The 17850-nt window shown below is 38.1% G+C and overlaps 1 protein-coding gene across 2 annotated transcripts in view; it reads right to left on the minus strand.

Moving 5' to 3' along the window:
* Window positions 1-11184: 11184 nt before the first annotated feature.
* The window catches only part of ZNF624 (zinc finger protein 624), a 34277-nt gene continuing 27611 nt past the window's right edge, over window positions 11185-17850 (minus strand). For both annotated transcript variants that reach the window (XM_014585155.2, XM_014585154.2), the window contains one exon: window positions 11185-14805. In XM_014585155.2, the coding sequence (XP_014440641.1) occupies window positions 12587-14805 (2219 nt within the window). In that variant the 3' untranslated portion in view covers window positions 11185-12586. The remainder of the gene's footprint in view (window positions 14806-17850) is intronic.

Here is a 17850-nt window from a genome sequence, read left to right on the forward strand (position 1 = left end):
ACCCCAATCCCTTCTCCTCCATTCTCCTCTCGGGATCTTGGGCACGCACGCACACGCGCCCAGCGTGAGTTTTAAGCCACCGGGTCCAGGACGCAAACCGCGGTCAACTACATGGGAATCCAGCGACATAGCCATTACGCTAACTGCTGGTTCCCAGATACTCCGTAGTTCTTGAAAGTTAATAAACAACTTTCAAAATTTCCAAAAACTTGGGACCAGCAGTTGGTGTAATGGATTTGTCTCTGGACTCCCACGTAGTTGACCATGGTTTGAGTCCTGGATCTGGTGGCTTAAACTCATGCCAGGAGCGTGTGCGTGCATGCCCAAGATCCTGAGGTGAGAATGGAGGAGAAGGGATTGCAGCATGGTCGTCCCCCCCCCCAGAGGGGGGCAATTTCTCACTTTCTGCCTCTCTGTCTCTCTGTCTTTCTGGCGAGCGCATGCGCCCTATAGCAAAAACCTCTCCAAAAAAATTTTTTTCCCAAAAAACTGAATTTTAAAGATAAATTTCAAAATATTTGTTATAATTTTGTTTATGACTCTATAACAATAGAGACAGCATGGTTTTCAATATCTTTGAGGAAATATTTACATGTCAACTGCTCAAATTGTTGAGGAACAAACACTCAGCACACAAGTTACACGTGAACCTTCCCAACTCAGTTCTGCCTACCAAGTGTTCTGTGGTTTGCTGACTGCTAGCAAAGATCAGTCTCTTTTTCTTCCTTCAGAGTCTTTCTAAAGGTAATCCTCTGGTTGTGGCTGCTTTTTTGCAATCTCTACTGATTACAAAACTGGGCTGGAAAAGTCCAGGTTATTTCATGGTATGAATTCTTTCATATAGCTTCTCTAATCCTGTCAGACAGAACTGTTTATGGTGCCAGGCCATCTTTACAAGGGCTTCTGTTAGCTTTCTTGAGATCTACATTCGTTCCATAGTTTTCTGGTTCTTTCTTCAGATATGACATTCCAGTCAAAATCCTGGTCATTATGAGTATCTTCAGTTTCTTATGCAAGGCAACAGGTATTATTGAACTTATGCAAATAACCCTTCTGCCACAAAATAAGAATACTCACAAAAATTTTCCAATTCCAGAAGCATCAGGAAAGGAAAAAAGTTTATGTTTTGATTTCAAAAAACAAACAAGCAAAAATAAATTTTTTGCAAATTGCTGAGCTTATCAACAGCTCAAAAGAAAACAAAATCTTTAAATCTGGAAAGCAATGTGTAGTAAAAAAATCAGTAATGTTTTAGTCAAAAGTTATAAAATTCTATTTCACCAGTTTATTTTCATGTCATCTTTCTTCTGTTGAATTTACAGTGTTACTGTGGTTCTGTCTTTCCGTTTATATCCTGGAAGTTAATATTTAATGTCATTATTGATATTTCCAGACTTGTCCCTTGCATTTTCTCGATTGTTCTTTGTTCTCTTATTTCTGTCTACCTTTAGTTTTCCTGATATAGCACTCCCTTCAGCACTTCTTGGAGAGTTGGTCTGGAGTTGGTAAATTCTTTGAGGTTTTGTTTATTTGAGAATGTTCTTGTCTTCTCTTCTCAGATGAAGGATAATCTTGCTGGATACAGTATTCTTGGTTGAAATTGTTTTTCACTCAACCCTTTGAGTATATTTTCCCATTCTTTCCTTGCTCGCATTGTTTCAGATGAGAGGTCTGCTGTTAGCCTGATGGGATAGCCTTTGTAGGTAACTTGATGTTTCTTTCTTGCCTATCTTAGTATCTTGCCTTTGTCTGTGGTGTGGTATTATTACATATTTTTGAAAACAAGTTTTCAATGGGTTCAATTCATCCAGTCATAAAAATTTGGCTTTCAAACTTTTGTCTGGGATTCTATTTTTTTTTTGTTATTAAAAATGTTGAGATTAACATCTTTTTACATGAATCTTGATGCATGTCTCTGTTTCTTTTTTTTCTTTTTCTTAAAGGCAAGTCTGGTATGTAGTATTTCTTGTATATTATGCTCATGTTTTTGGGTTATTTTCTCAGTATTTTTGGTGATTTTTTTTTTTTTTAGGTCTGAGGTTTTGTTTTCAATATCCAAGATTCAATCTTCTGCATGGTCTAATATGTTTCTAATACTTTCGAGGGAAGTTTTAATTTCCTATATTACAGCTTTTATCTCTATCAGCTCAGTTTGATTCTTTTTTTATGGTGTGTATTTCATCCTTCAAACTGTAAAAGAACTTCCTCACCTCCTGTAACTCATTGTCTCTTTCTCTTGCACTTTTTGGAGTTCATTGTCTCTCATCTCTTGCATCTCATTTAGTTTTGTCTATGAATATTCTGAATTCTTTAACGAACATTTTCATGAGTTCCATTGTACTGTCTGTGGATGATGAAGGGTTGTTTTCTTCCCTTGGAGGAGAGATATTTTCTTGGTTACTCATATTTCTTGTGCCTCTGCAGTGATCTCTAGTCATCTGATGGATTATATGTTTCTTCCTAATTTCTTGGAGTTCATTCTAAGCTTTCAGAGGTGTGTGGGAGGAGATGATCTGCAGTCTTTCTGCAGTTCCATTTTTCTTTTTTCTTTTTTTTTGGAGAGGTTTTTGCTATAGGGTGCGTGCGCTCGCCAGACAGACTGAGAGAGACAGAGAGATAGAAAGCGAGAAATCACCCCCCAGGGAGGATGGCCATGCTGCAATCCCTTCTCCTCCATTCTCCTCTCGGGATCTTGGGCACACGCGCATACGCGCCCAGCGTGAGTTTAAACCACCAGGTCCGGGACGTGAACCACGGTCGACTACGTGGGAGTCCAGTGACATGGCCATTATGCTAACTGCTGGTCCCTGCAGTTCCATTTTTCTGATGCTCACCAAGCAACCTGTGCTTCTGGCTTTGGAACTGGATATTACAAAGGCCTCACAGTTTCCTCACCTGGGATGAGCTACAGGGTTTCAACTGAGAGTTCAGAGGTGTGTAGAAGGAGATGAGTCGTTCTCTCCGAAGCTCTGTTCTTCTCCCTGCTGCTCACTCTGCTGTCTCTCTTCTCTGAATTTTAGTCATTTGGTGTTGTATTCAGTTTTGGCTTATTGTTTAGAGATTTCTGCAACTGTAGGATCATGTGCTTCCCTTTGCTGTAAGGTACTTCTGAGAAAATTTCTCTTCTCTACTGTGTTTTGCAATGTGGTATCTATAGAAAGAGATATTGAGTTCAGATTTATAAAGAGGAGTTCAGATTTATAAAGAGGAGTTTCTTCCCTCAGGCAGGAGATTCAATAATTGTTGAAGATTTCTATGACCCTAAAGGTATTCAGATGCTTGGCTACTGTGCACCTGGGCCTGTCTAGACACTCAGTGTGTGGAAGCTGAATAGCAGAATGAGAAAGTAAGGTTGAAAACAACAACAAAGAAAACATGAAACAACCAAAAAAAGGAAAAACACATTTTTTTTTGGTTTTATAACTTTATTTGAAAATCAGCAGTTAGTTCTCATCCACATTGACTGTAGATTTTTGAAAGTGGCAATAGGTACATAGGTCACCAGAGTGTAAAGCTTGTTGGGTGAATCTTCATCCTCATTTTGTTTTCTGGACAACTGCACATAGATTTGCTATGGAAAGTTCCTTATTCTTTTGGCCCAGACAGCTTTGTTGAGCCTGGTATCAATGTGCACATCTGGAGTCCCCATCTCCTTCATGGCAAATTTCCAGATTTCTTGGAGTGCCTGAGGGGCACATTTCTTAAAGCCCATGCCATGGATGCGCTTGTGAATGTTGATGATGTATTCCCAGGTCACCACCTCGTTGATGGCACAATGGCACAATGGCACAATGGCCCTTCTTCTTCTTGCCACCCTTCTTTGCAGGAACCATTCTGCCTGGCATAAGATGGAAAGTGGAAAAACACATTTTTTAATAGCAAAAATGAAAACTGCATGGTGTGCTTGTACGCCATGTGAACACAGCACGACACACCTCAAGTTGAAATGGCTTCTGAAATTAGCAAGAGAAAGGAGAGGTCAGAGGTGACAAGAAGTGTTTTAAAAATTAAAAGAGAAAATTTAAAGAAATACAGAGACAGAGGGAAGATGGAAGTTGTCCTACCTGCCTGAGCTGTTCTGGGGACTGGAAGATCGGGTTTGGAGCAGAGATTCAGTCACCTTGGTTTGCAAACATGGCAGGACACACCTCAGACCGAAATGGCTTCTGTATGAGCTTTTGGGGGGTCTGGAAGATGGAGTTTAGAGATTCACTTGCCTTGATCCCTAAATATGACACACCTCAGGCTGAAATGGCTTCTCAGATTGAAATGGCTTCTGTCTGAGCTTTTTTTAGAGTTCAGAAGATGAGGTTTAGAGCAGAGATTTAGTCACCTTGGTCCCTTAACATGGCAGGACATCCATTTGTGTTAATTCTTATATACAGTATGAGGCAGAGGTCTTGTCACTTCATTCTTTTGCATTTGGATATCCAACTATCCCAGCATAATTTGTTGAAAAGTTTATTCTTTCTTTTTAAAATTGTCTTTTTGGACCAGCAGTTGGCATAATGGCTATGTTGCTGGACTCTCGTGTAGTCGACCGTGGGTCGAGTCCTGGACCTGATGGCTTAAACTCCCTCCAGGCACATGTGCATGTGTGCCCAAGATCCTGAGCGGAGTGTGGAGGAGAAGGGATTGAGGTGTGGCCATCCTCCCTGGGGGGGGGGGGGGATTTCTCACTTTCTGTCTCTCTGTGTCTTCCTGGTGAGTGCATGCGCCCTATAGCAAAAACCTCTCCAATTTAAAAAAAATTATCTTTCACCCTTATAAAAAATGAGTTTGTCTCTTATGATGTACTTATATATTGTGGTAAAATATACATAACATTTACCATTTTAATAATTTTTAAGTGTAAAGTTGTCTGACATTAAATGCATTCACATTGTGCAATCATCAGCACTATCCATTCCCAGAACTTCTTAATCTTCCCCAACTAAAACTCTACCCATTAATAATAACACCCGTTTCCTCCCTACCCCATTTCCTGGAAAAAGCCCACCATTATTCTTACTGTCTCTGAATTTCAGTAGTCTAGGAACCTTGTAAAAAAGGAATCATACACTTTTTTTTTTATAATTAGCTTATTTTCCTTAACATAATGTTTTCAAGATTAGTCTATGTTGTGGCATGTGCCGGGATTGCTTTCTTCTGAATAATATTCCATTGTATGTATCTGCCATATTTTGTTTATTCATTATTTGTTGGTGGACACTAGGATTGTATTCACCTTTTGGCTGTGATTATAATGCTGTAACAAGGATTGGTGTACAAGTATGTTTGAGGCCCTGCTTGCTTTCTTTTCTTTTTTAATTAATTAATTATTTATTTAATTCCACTTGTTATTATTTTTCAATTTTGATCAGACAGACAGAGAGAGAGAGAGAGGGAAAACGAGAAAGCAAGCTGCTAGGTCTGGGACTTGAACCATTTGTCCATGTGGGCATCCAGTACCTTTAACCACCACACCACCCACCAGCCCCAAGCCCCTACTTCAAACTCTATTGATTATATACCCAAATGCAAATCCAGAAGTGCTGTTTCACTTGTTATTTCTAAGTTTAATATTTCTTAGGAATCACTAGCATTTAATTTTTTAAAATAATTATCTATTTAATTTTATTTATTATTATTTTTGGAATTTGTTATAGGACACATAACAAAGAGAGAGACAGAGAGAGTGACTGAGAGAGTAAAAGTGAGAAAACAAACTGTCAGGTCCAGGACTTGAACCACAATTGGTCATGTGGGAGTCCAGGATCTTTAACCACCATGCCACCTACTGGCTCTCATCATAAGTGTTTTAAAAAGCAACTGCACTAGGGCCAGCAGATGGCATGGAGGTTAAACCAGCTGAATCCAGATGGCTGACTGGGCAATTCAATTCCAGGACTCTATGGCAAATGAATGCCCAAATCCTGAGAAGAGAACAGATGAGGATGGATTGTTGTATGGCCATCCCCCTTGGAGAGTGATTTCTCAGTTTCTTTCTTTCCCTCTCCCTCTGCCTCACTCTAGTGAGCACACACACCCTACAGCAAAACTAAAAAACAAAACAAAAAACAGAAACAAAAACAAAAACAACTGCACCATTTTCTATTCTCAGCAGCAATTCACAAGTTTAAATTTTTCACATCGTCACTAACATTTATTTTATTATTTAAAAAAATAACAGCTGTTCTAATGGTTATGCAGTGGTATCTCATTGTGGCTTTGATTTGCATTTCCCTAATGACTAATAATGCTGAGTATCTTTTTATGTGTTTATTAGTCAATTATATATCGTAAAAAATATTGAGAAACATTTGAGAAATGTCTGTTCATGTTCATCGCTCATCTTTTATCTATCTATTTATTTCTATTTTTATTTTTTAAAAGAATCATTTCATTTAACTTTATTTATTTACTTATTTTTATTTGCTCAGAAAGGGACAAAACACATGCATGAGAGAGAAAGAAAATGAGAAAGCAAGCCACCAGGTCTGGAACTTGAACCACATGGAAGTCCAGTACCCTTAACCACCATGCCACCTGCTGGCCCCATATATATTCTTTTGAGTGATTTTTACTACAGGGTGCATGTGGTTGCCAGAGACATAGAGATAGAAAGCAACAAATAGCATGTGTGTGGGGGGGCAGTGGCCATATTGCAATCTCTTCTCTTCTCAGGATTTTGGGCACACACACACATGCCTGGTGTGAGTTTCAAGTCACTGGGTCTGGGACTTGAACTGTGGTTGGTGACGTGGGAGTCCAGTGCCTTAACCATTACACCATCTGCTAGCCCCTTATCTATTTATTTTTAATTGACAATGAAAATTGCATATATGTATGATGTCCATTTTTTTAAAGGTTTTTGCCATAGGGTGTGTGAGCTTGCCAGAGACAGACAGTGAGAGGGAAAGTGAGAAATCGTATCCCCCTGGGCGGGGATGGATATGCTGCAATCCCCTTCTCTAATCTCCTCCTAGGATTTTGGGCACACAAAAACATGCGCCTGGTGTGATTTTCAAGCTGCCACGTCCAGGACTTGAACTGTGGTCAGCCATGTGGGAATCCAACACCTTAACCACTATACCACCTGCTACCCCCAGAGATGTTTTAATATAAGTCTACATTGTGAAGTGGCTAAATCAAGCTAATTAACATATGCATTACCCCACATGCTTATCATTTTGTTGTGGAGAACATACCTAACATCTATTGTCTTAGCAATTTTCTTTTCTTTTTAAAATTTTGTCAGAGGACACATGTGCTCGTAGGATAGAGAGAGAGAGAGAAGGAAAGTAAGAAAGTAACCTCCATGAAAAATTATCACATTACAATCTCTCCTCCATTTCTCCCTCCTTTTGGGATTTTGGCATGCACATACACATACCTGGCATCTGCAGTCAGTCATGTAGATCCAACTGCCTTAACCACCAGGCCACAGGTTGGGCTACAATTTTGAAGCATACACTATATTAACTGGAGTCATCATGATATCTAGAGTCACAATAAATCTCTTGAAATTATTTCTAATTGAAATTGTGTATTCCTCGACCAGTATCTCCCCAATGCCCCCACCTCCCAGTCTCTGGTAATACCATTCTATTCTGTATTTCTATAAACTCAACTTTTTTTTTTTTTTGGAGAGGTTTTTGCTATAGGGAGGGTGCGCTCGCCAGAAAGACAGAGAGAGAGAGAGAGACAGAAAGCAAGAAATCACCCCCGGGGGTGGGGGGATGGCCACACCACAATCCCTTCTTCTCCATTCTCCTCTCGGGATTTTGGGCACGCACGCACACGTACCCGGCCCGACTTGTTGCCACTGGGTCCGGGACTCGAACCACGGTTGACTACATGGTAGTCCAGCGACATAGCCATTACGCTAACTGCTGGTCCTATCCTCTGGTTATATCTTAGCATGTCTAGAATTTTAGTATCTTAGTGGCAAGACATCCTTTTATTATAAACACTGTAAAAGGAGGCTTTAACAGTTGTATAAAATGTTGAAAAAAAGTGATCAAGATTGGTCATTTAACTGTTTTGGTATAGTCTGCATTTGTCTCAATTCTATCTTATATATATTGTGCCAATTAAACTTTGGGGTAATTGTGCTATATTTTATTTTTGGAACTTTTGAAAATCAGCACTATAAGTGAAACAATGCTCATCTAATGTTGTTAAGAACATGTGGGAGGCTGCGCACCTGGGAGTCTGCTGAGGTTTCTCAGGGAGCAAACAATTGCCATGATAGGTTCCCTTCAAAAAACCTGACCTTTGAAACCTTGCTCTGATTGGCCACTAGAATCCCTCAAATTTGCATATCCAGCACCTCATGATTGGTCCAAAAGCAACCAATCACGGCCCACCATTTACAACCAATCATGGCCCACCGTTTACAACCAATCAGGGCCCACCGTTTACAACCCACCAGCGTGTATATAACCATGATGCCTGGCCCACAGTAGACAGACGACTAGGAAGACGACAACCAGGAACATGACGACTGAAGAACCTGAAGAGTTGAAACACCGCACAGTCTCCAGACGACCCTGAAGATCTTGAAGAGCTGACACTGCATCGTCTCCAGAAGACCTGGGAGACCCTGAAGAGTTGTAACACTACATTTCCTCCGGAAGACCCTGAAGAGCTGTGACACCATGTCGTCTCTGTGCCGCTCACAGTAGACAACGCGACCCTTAAGAGCTGTGACACTGCGTCGTCTCTGTGCTGTACCGTGCTGCCCACAATAAACGGACGACACTGTCGTCTCCAAAAAAATGTCCCGACTCTCACTCCTTCACTCAGGAAACCTGTTTGGCTGTCCCCCCAGGTCGGGACACCTGGCACCCGAACAGGGACGGGACAAGAACAGAGTAAACAATCCAAAAGACCTCATATATTATTATTTGATTAATCATAAACATACCACTAAAACAATGGGGAGGAGAGAAAGATGGCCTTTCAATAAGTGATATTGAATGAATAGCACACTTGTATGAAAAATATCAATACTGCCGATCCTATGCATAAAAATAATTTTGGATGGGTAGTAGACATAAAAATGAAAAGTAAAACAGTGGATAAGTGGGAGAAATGAATGAAAATACCTTTATAATCTTGAATTAGAAAAGTTAACAACATCGCCATTACGCTAACTGCTGGTCTCAGAAAAATATTTCTTAAACTGGGCAGAAAAAGTATTAATAATACAAGATAAATTATTCCTCACAAAAATTAACAACTTCATCAAAAAACCTAAGCAAAAAAGCAAATGACAGCTAGAGAGATAATATGTATAATATGAACATCTAAGAGCTTGTATCCACACTATAGAAAGAATCCTACAAATGAAAAAAAAAACAAAAACAAAATGAGCTACCAACTTAAAAAATAATAGGCAAAAATCTTGAACAGGTACTTCTGAAAAGAGGATCCCAAAAAAGTTAATAAGAAAAGAAAAAGGAACTAAGCATCATTAGCCATTGATGAAATAGAAATTAACCTAGACCGAGACACCAGCACACACTAGAACCAGGTTTTGGCACTTTACCACTGCATTTAAACTGCTCTAGTCAAGGTGGCCCATGTCATCCCCATTCCCTAACACAACGGACACTCTGCAATGTTTATGTTATTTGAACCTGCTAGCCATCCTCCTCTTAAAATTCTTGCTTTTGGGGCTGGCAGATGGCGTGATAGATAGGGTATTGGACTTCTACATGACTGACCACAGTTCAAGTCCCAGACCTGGCAGCTTGGTTGCTCATTTTCTCTCACTTTCTCTCACACACACATGCTGTCCCTCTCTGGTCAAATTAAAATACAATAAAGTTAAATAATTCTTTTTTTTTAAAAAAAGAAACTTAGGCTTAAAAAACAGTGATCTTCTACATATGATATACATTTTTAAAAGTTATAATGGTTGAAAATAAAAAGGATAACAAGAAATATCAAATAAATACAAAAACATTTTCTTTTAAATTCTTGCCTCTAAGACAGAAATGGGAGTCAGGTGTTGATAATGTATGTAGTATTCTTAACTGGACTGCTATGAGGTGTATTCATGTAGGGAGAATTCACTTTACAAGCTAAGTGATGTACAGTGATTGAATGTATAAATTAAAATAGAATGTAAAAAATACTTAACACATTAACAACAACAACAAAAGAAATGGGAGTCAGGTTTAGGTGTGGTGAGGATTAGGAGGCAGAAAAGAGCAACTAACATAGTTGGCACCACCCATGTTAACTGTTGATGTCAGGGCTTCTAAAGGGTAATATTTTAGAGTCTGGCCCTCAAATTTTTCAGTCACAAAGTGGTATATTAACCATATCCGAAGAAGACAAGTCTCTAAGTAATAGTTATAGTTCACTATTTAAGTCCCATCAGAAATGGTAATTTTAATCACAGTGTCAAATTATCCGTTTATAATGAGTACTCCCTTCCCAATAGTATTATACATATTTATCCTGGCATTGAGGGAAAGGTATTTGATCATCTTTCCCGGGAAATGTATTTGATCTGCTTTCCCTAGCCTCCATTCAAGTGTAACTCATCATCTTATCCTTTACAGACATTAGATCCATGGCCTGTTAAGGCCTCCTGGCATCAGAGCCACAACCTCTGGGTTCCCATTCTGACTCTAAGCTTCTCCTAGTATTCCCAAAACTTCCAAGTCCTTATTGATGAACTGGAGAATTCTTGGCTGTACCCTTCTCTATACTTCACATATTAGGCTGTACACAGACCTATCTTCCAAGATACTTACTCTGCCATGGTGACCTTTCCTTTGGTATCATGTTAAAAGTGGGACTTCTTTCTGGGATTTGTGTTCTTCTAGTCTACAGCCTGGTCACAAGTTCCAGGTATTCTTGGTGCATTTTTCATTTATCTGAAATCTCCATCCCTTCTTCCAAATGAAACTCGGGGGTGTGAAGAATGAAATACTGGGTAATTTCTTTGGAATCTATGTATCATCAGAACCAATTCCTACGTTCTCATACCCATAAACATCCATTTCTCACTATTATATACCCAGCACTGTGAGTAGTTCCTGACACATAGTAGGTATCCAATAAATTGGCTTCACGAAAAAAAGGTTTTTCTTTTTTTTATGTAAATATTACATGACCATTGCAAATAAAAACTTAAAAATTATAAGCACAGAAAATTAAGTTAAACAAACCAAAAAACCCCTGATATTTCACCAAACCTGAAAGAGCAATTATTAATTTTTTTGGAGACCATCGCTTCATTCCTCTCTCAAAAGTTCACATAAATACATATTACACAGTTTTATGACATACATGAGACACATTTTTCTACTTTTACAGTCCTTCCCCTCCCCCCTCCCTCCCATCAAGGCAATCAATATTACCAGTCTGATGTATATTCCTCCATACCTGTCTCCATGCACATCTAATCACATACAGACATAAATACATAATACATGGGTGTGACTATTATTTTAACAAAAATGAAATCTTGCATATATACAGTTCTGTTAAAAAGCAATTGTTTATCAATACATTGTGGAAATAGAATACAGTCAGTAAGTATAGCTATTCATTTAAAAAAATTATTCTCATGCTGCTCCATAATATGAATATATCATAATTCATCTAACCATTTCCCTATTAATAGGCATTCACTTTGTTTTCAGTTCGGGGATTTTTCTCCTTCTCCCGATAAGCAATACTTCAACAAATATCCTTATCATCATTATTATTATACATTGATGTTGCTTTTATTTGTATGAGACAGATTCCCAAAAGTGAGATTGCTGGCTTAAAAGGTATACGTATTTTACATTTTAAAATATATCTTGTTGGATTGCTGGTGGAAATATACATTATACAACCTTTAAGAGTATGTAGTTTCCCCAACCCTGCTAGCAAAAGATCTCTTAATTTCTGCTGATTCTCTAAAGTAGAAGTTTCATCTTATTGGCCCTTTTATTTGCTTTTCCCTGAGTATTATCTATGTTGAAAATCTTTCCATGGGTTAATGGCTCTTTGGAGTTGCTCTTTTATAAAGAGCCATCCAGTCTAAATGAATAAAAGATTTAAAATTTTTAAAACTTTATAAACAAATATAGGATACTGCGCATAACCAAGAGATTAAGGAGACCCTTTAACTAATAAAGAGTAAATCAAGAACCTAAAAATATATATTTTACTATAAGCAACAAAATGACGTGGCTTTACTGTATACAAGAGGCATAAAGACAAATGCTAAAGAAAAACATATGCTGTGCAAATGACAAAATATTAGTATCTAAAATATATAAAAGCATCTCTGTATTTATAATGAGGGCAGTTTAAATAAATAAAAATAGGCAAATATATATATATAGGCAATTAATTAGAGATAATTCCTAAATGAATAAAGTATGAGACACTTTCATCTGTCCATTACTTTCCCCTAATGTGAATTTTCTTATAACGTCTGAGATTTGGCATGATTAAATGCTTTTCCACACTCGTGTCTTTTTAGTGTGTATTTTTACAGTGGATATATGCTGAATATTTTCCCACATTCATAAAGTATAGTTCATAAGATTCTTCTTATGGAGTTAATATATGAATAAATTATTGTCCTCTATATTAACTGAGTTTCTCTCTGATGTATTCTTTGATGTACAGTAAGGCTTGAGCTACTCCTGAAGGCTTTTCCACATTCATTACATTTATAGGGTTTTTCTCCAGTATGCATCCTCAAGTGTACAGTGAAGTCTGAGTTAGTTCTGAAGGCTTTTCCACATTCTTCACATTTATAGGGTCTCTCCCCAGTGTGAATCCTCTGATGCAGAGTCAGTTGTGATAGAGTAATACAACCTTTTCCACATTCCTTACAGGTATAGGGTTTTTCTCCAGTATGTGTTCTCCAATGCACTGTAAGGTAGGAACCTCTTCTGAAGGCCTTTCCACAGACATCACACTTGTAAGGCTTCTCTCCACTATGAATTTTCTGATGTTCTGTGACATGTACCATCTGGCTAAATGCTTTCCCACAGTCATTGCATTTAAATGGTTTCTCTCCAGTATGTGTTCTCTGATGAGTATTGAAGCCCGAGTTACTTGTGAAAACCTTCCCACATTCATTACACTTATAAGGCTTCTCTCCAGTATGCCTTCTTTGATGCACAGTAAGCTGTGATGTGTTAGTAAAAGCTTTCTCACATTCATTACATTTATATGGTTTTTCTCCAGTATGGGTCCTTTGATGTACAATAAGGTATGATTTAGTCCTGAAAGATTTTCCACAATCATAGCATTTATAGGGTTTTACTCCTGTATGGATTTTCTGATGCTCTTTAAGATTTACCATTTTGGTGAAGGCCCTCTCACAGTCAGTACATTTATATGGTTTTTCTCCTGTATGAATCCTATGATGTACAGTTAAGTGAGACTTTATTCTGAAAGATTCCCCACATTCATTACATAAGTAAGGTTTCTCTTCAGTATGAATACGCTGATGTATAATTAGAGATGAAGAACGCATAAAGGCCTTTCCACATTCATTACATATATAAGGTTTCTCTCCCGTATGCATTCTATGGTGTACAGTAAGGCATGAATAATTAATGAATGCTTTCCCACATTCATTACATTTATAGGGTTTTTCTCCTGTATGAATTCTTTGATGTTCTGTGAAATTTGCTATGCGGTTGAATGCCTTCCCACATTCATTACATTCATATGGTTTTTCCCCAGTATGAGTTCTTATATGTACAATGAGGCTTGAATTACTTCTATAGGCTTTCCCACATTCATTACACCTAAAGGGTTTCTCTCCAGTATGAATTCTCTGATGAACATTAAAAATTGTGGTATTCTTGAAAGATTTCCCACACTCATTGCATTTATATGGTTTCTCTTCAGTATGGGTCTTCTGATGCACACTAAGATATGACTTATTTCTAAAAGCTTTCCCACAATCGTTACATTTGTAAGGTTTCTCACCATTATGAGTTTCCTGATGTCTCGTAAGTTTTGATTTATCACTGAAAGCTTTCCCACATTCGCTGCATTTATAGGGTTTCTCTCCAGTTTGAATTTTCTGGTGCTGATTAAGACGAGCACACTGGCTAAAGGATTTTCCACAAACGTTACATTGATAAGGTTTCTCCTTAGTATGAATTCTCTGGTGTACCATAAGTGATGAAGAAGCAATAAAGGCCTTTCCACATTCATTACATTTATAGGGTTTTTCTCCAGTATGAATTTTTTTATGCTGACTAAGGTATGAAGGTTGGCTGAATGTTTTCCCACACTGACTACATTCATAGGGTTTTTCTTTAGTGTGGGTTCTCTGATGTTGAATGAGTAATGATCTGTAATGAAAGGCCTTTTCACATGTACTACATTTATAAGGTTTTTCTTTATTACTGGATTTTTTCAAAGTATATTCTAAAGTCTGCCTTAAGATTTTGCTGCCTTCCATATCATTGCAAATTATCTTCCCCATATGGGTATCTGTAATCAAATTTAAATTTTCTGTGAAAGATTCCATATGTGTTTGGCATTTGCTGTGGGGCTCTTCTCTGATAACTCCTGCTTCTGGAAAAAGAATAGATCCAAATCTAAAGCCCCTTTGACCAGTGGGAGTTTTCTTGTGTGTAACTATGCTTCGACTCAAATAATCCTCCTGACTATTTTGCAGTTTCAATATTTTGTCATTCCATTTCCATAATCTTCCTATTCTAGAATCGCACAAATCATTCTCTGTGAAATTCTCTATTATGGACTCCTGTGATAAATCTTCAGAAACATCCTCTGCTAGAATAGCATTCTTGATTGTAGGTTTGGTCTCCATGTCTAGGGGGGGAAAAGGAGAAAAATAAAATAACTCCTATTTATTAATCTGAGGAAATACCACTAAGCAGGATAATAAAAGTGAAGAGAGAGCCAATAATGAATATATGATTTGAACTGCTTGCAAACACACCTTGGTTTTTAGGAAGAAGGTAGGGTTAAAGAAGGCTAGTTGAGTAAAGAACCAAAGGATCAAGTTTAATGAGGGTTTTCTCATATAAAAAAATCATTCATGGTAACTTTCCCACTATATAATCTAAGTCACAAATATTTAGTCCTTTTATCATTCACTTTAGAAGAAACTTTTTGAGAGAGAGAGAGAGAATTTTCACTATAGAGTCCATGTGCTTACCAGAGAGAGAGAAACATAAAGAGAGAAATTACCCCCCCAGTGGGGATGGCCACACTATAATCCCTTCTCCTTGATTTTCCTTAGGGATTTTGGGCACTCGTGCACACATTCCCAGAGTGAGTTTCAAGTTGCTGAGTCTGGAACTAGAACTGCAGTCAGCCATGCAGGAGTCTAGTGCTTAACAACACTATGTCACCTGCTGGTCCTGAGCCGACTTCTTTAGAATGTATTCTTCGTAAATTGTCACTACTTCCTATTTCTTATTTACTCCACAAATCAGACCTCTCTCTTCAACCATACCTTCTATTTGTTCTTATTCTTAGTTGATGAGTTTCTATTGTAGGAGCTTTCTCAACTGTCCCTGACAGAATAGTTTATCTAAGTCTCTGTACACAACCTTTAGTAGAACCTTTAAGAAAAAAGAAAAAAAAAAGACATTTTGGTTTTCAAAGAGTGGACTGAATAACAAACAATACAAAATTAATATTTAGTTATCAATATTTCAAATAGTGATAATTATTACCTAATCAAGAGTAACTTTTCTAACTTAAAAAAAAATATTGCTAGAGAGTGTGTGTACCCACCAGAGAGAGAAAGGAAAAGTGAGAAAGCATAAGTTAAGAAGCATCCCAACAGGGTACAGCCATACCACAATCTCTTATCCTCCATTTCTCCTGTTGGGATTTTGGGAATACCTGCACACATTCCCAGTGTGCTTCTCAAGCTGCCAGGTCTAGGACTTAAACCATGTAGTCCATTATGTGGGATCCAGCTGCCTTAACCACCACAGCACTGGCTGGTCTACTTTTCCAATTCTTTTATGGGCCTTAGCCATAAAAAATTCACTTTTCAGAAAAATTCCTACTGTAAGAGGTCTTACAACTTGTTTGTATATGCAATTTAATATTTCATCATTTTAAAAACAATACTTATAATAACTTCTAATTCACTACCAGCTGGCTAGGATCAAAACCTTTTGTAGATATAATAATACAAAGGTTTTATGCCTTTAAAACCCATTTTCTTCTTTTTTTTTCCCTTGAGATATTTTTGCTATAGAGCATGTGTGTTTTGCTGGACAGAGAGAAATCACACCCCTTGCGGGGGCAGTGTGTATAGCCATGCCACAATCCCTTCTCCTCCATTCTCCTCTTGGGACTTTGGGCATGCATACACATCCATCTGGCATGAGTTTCAAGCTGCCGGGTCTGGGACTCAAACTGTAGTCGACCACATGGGAGTCCAATACCTTAACCACTATGCTGGCCCTGCATTTTCTTCTTCTTAAAACTATTGCCAGAGAGGACACCTTCCTTCATGGCTCCTGTGATCTAGCCATTTTGGGGGAAACAGAGAAATGAAGATTTCCCACTGATAATTCGGCCTCCAGACTACAAAACTTGCATGGTAGGAAGACCCCTTTCAGGCCTCCTGTCTGTATCTGTCTTTGTCTCTCTCTACCTCTGTCTCTGTATTCTCTCTTTTTATCAATTTTTGCTTTTTAGAATTTTTTAAGGTGAGGCATTTTTTCTGGGCTTTCTGGCCCCTCCTATCCCTTTATCTTGTTAATAATTCCCTCTCCCCCTACCAACCCAGGAGAGGTAGAAGGAAAGGGAACAGGCCTTCTTGAAGAGACACCTTCCTTCCTTCCATCTAGTCATTTTGCCATTTTTCACGGCGCAATTGTGTGCCATGCAGTTTTCTAATTTTTGGGTTTTATTGAAATTTTTTGAATATTAAATTTTTTTTTAGTTTGATTTAAAAGTTTTTCTCTTCGTTTTTCTTCTCTTTTTCTGTTTCTTGGTTGTTCCTGTTGTTTCTCTCTCTCTATTTCCTTTTCTGCAAGCTCCTCGACCCTCAGATTTGACTTCCAAGTTTGGGAAGAAACCGACCATCCACCAGATGACTAGAAATTGCTACAGGACCACAAGAAATATGGGGAAGCAGGAAAATACCTCTCCTCAAAGGGAAAAGGATAACTCCTCTTCATCCACACACAGTTCAATGGAAATCATGGAAATGTCTGATAAAGAAGTCAGAACATTCATAATGGCAAAGCTAACAGAAATGGAAGAGAAGAGAGACAATGAACTGCTGAAGAGAAAGGAGAAAGGAGTTGGAGAGTTCCAGGAGGTGAGGAAATTCATGCAAGATCTAAAAGAGGAATTTCATACTTTACAAAAGAATCAGATAGAACTGTTATAGATGAAGGATATAATACAGGAAGTCAAAATCTCCCTTGAAAGTATTAAAAGCAGACTAGATCATACAGAAAATAGAATCTCAGATGTAGAAGAGAAAGTTGCTGGCCTAGAAAAATCCACCACAAAGACTGAGAAAATGGCCCAAAAATTTGAGAATAATTTATGAGAAATACTAGATATCATCAAATGTCCAAACATCTGGATAATAGGCATCCCAGAAGGTAAAGAGACTCATAAGGGCATTGATAATCTATTCCATGAGATCCTGCAAGAAAACTTTCCAAACCTAGAGAGGCACTCAAAGATCCAGTCCCAAGAAATACTGAGGACCCCGAACAGAATCAACCCAAGAAGATCTTCTCCAAGACACATTATAGCCAGACTGACAAAAACCACAGACAAAGATAAGATACTAAGATTGGCAAGAGAAAAATGGCAAGTTACCTACAAAGGGTATCCCATCAGACTGACAGCAGACCTCTCATCGGAAAC

The sequence above is a fragment of the Tupaia chinensis genome, unplaced genomic scaffold (genome assembly GCF_000334495.1).
Source record: "Tupaia chinensis unplaced genomic scaffold, TupChi_1.0 Scaffold149131_1, whole genome shotgun sequence".
Taxonomy (NCBI): domain Eukaryota; kingdom Metazoa; phylum Chordata; class Mammalia; order Scandentia; family Tupaiidae; genus Tupaia; species Tupaia belangeri.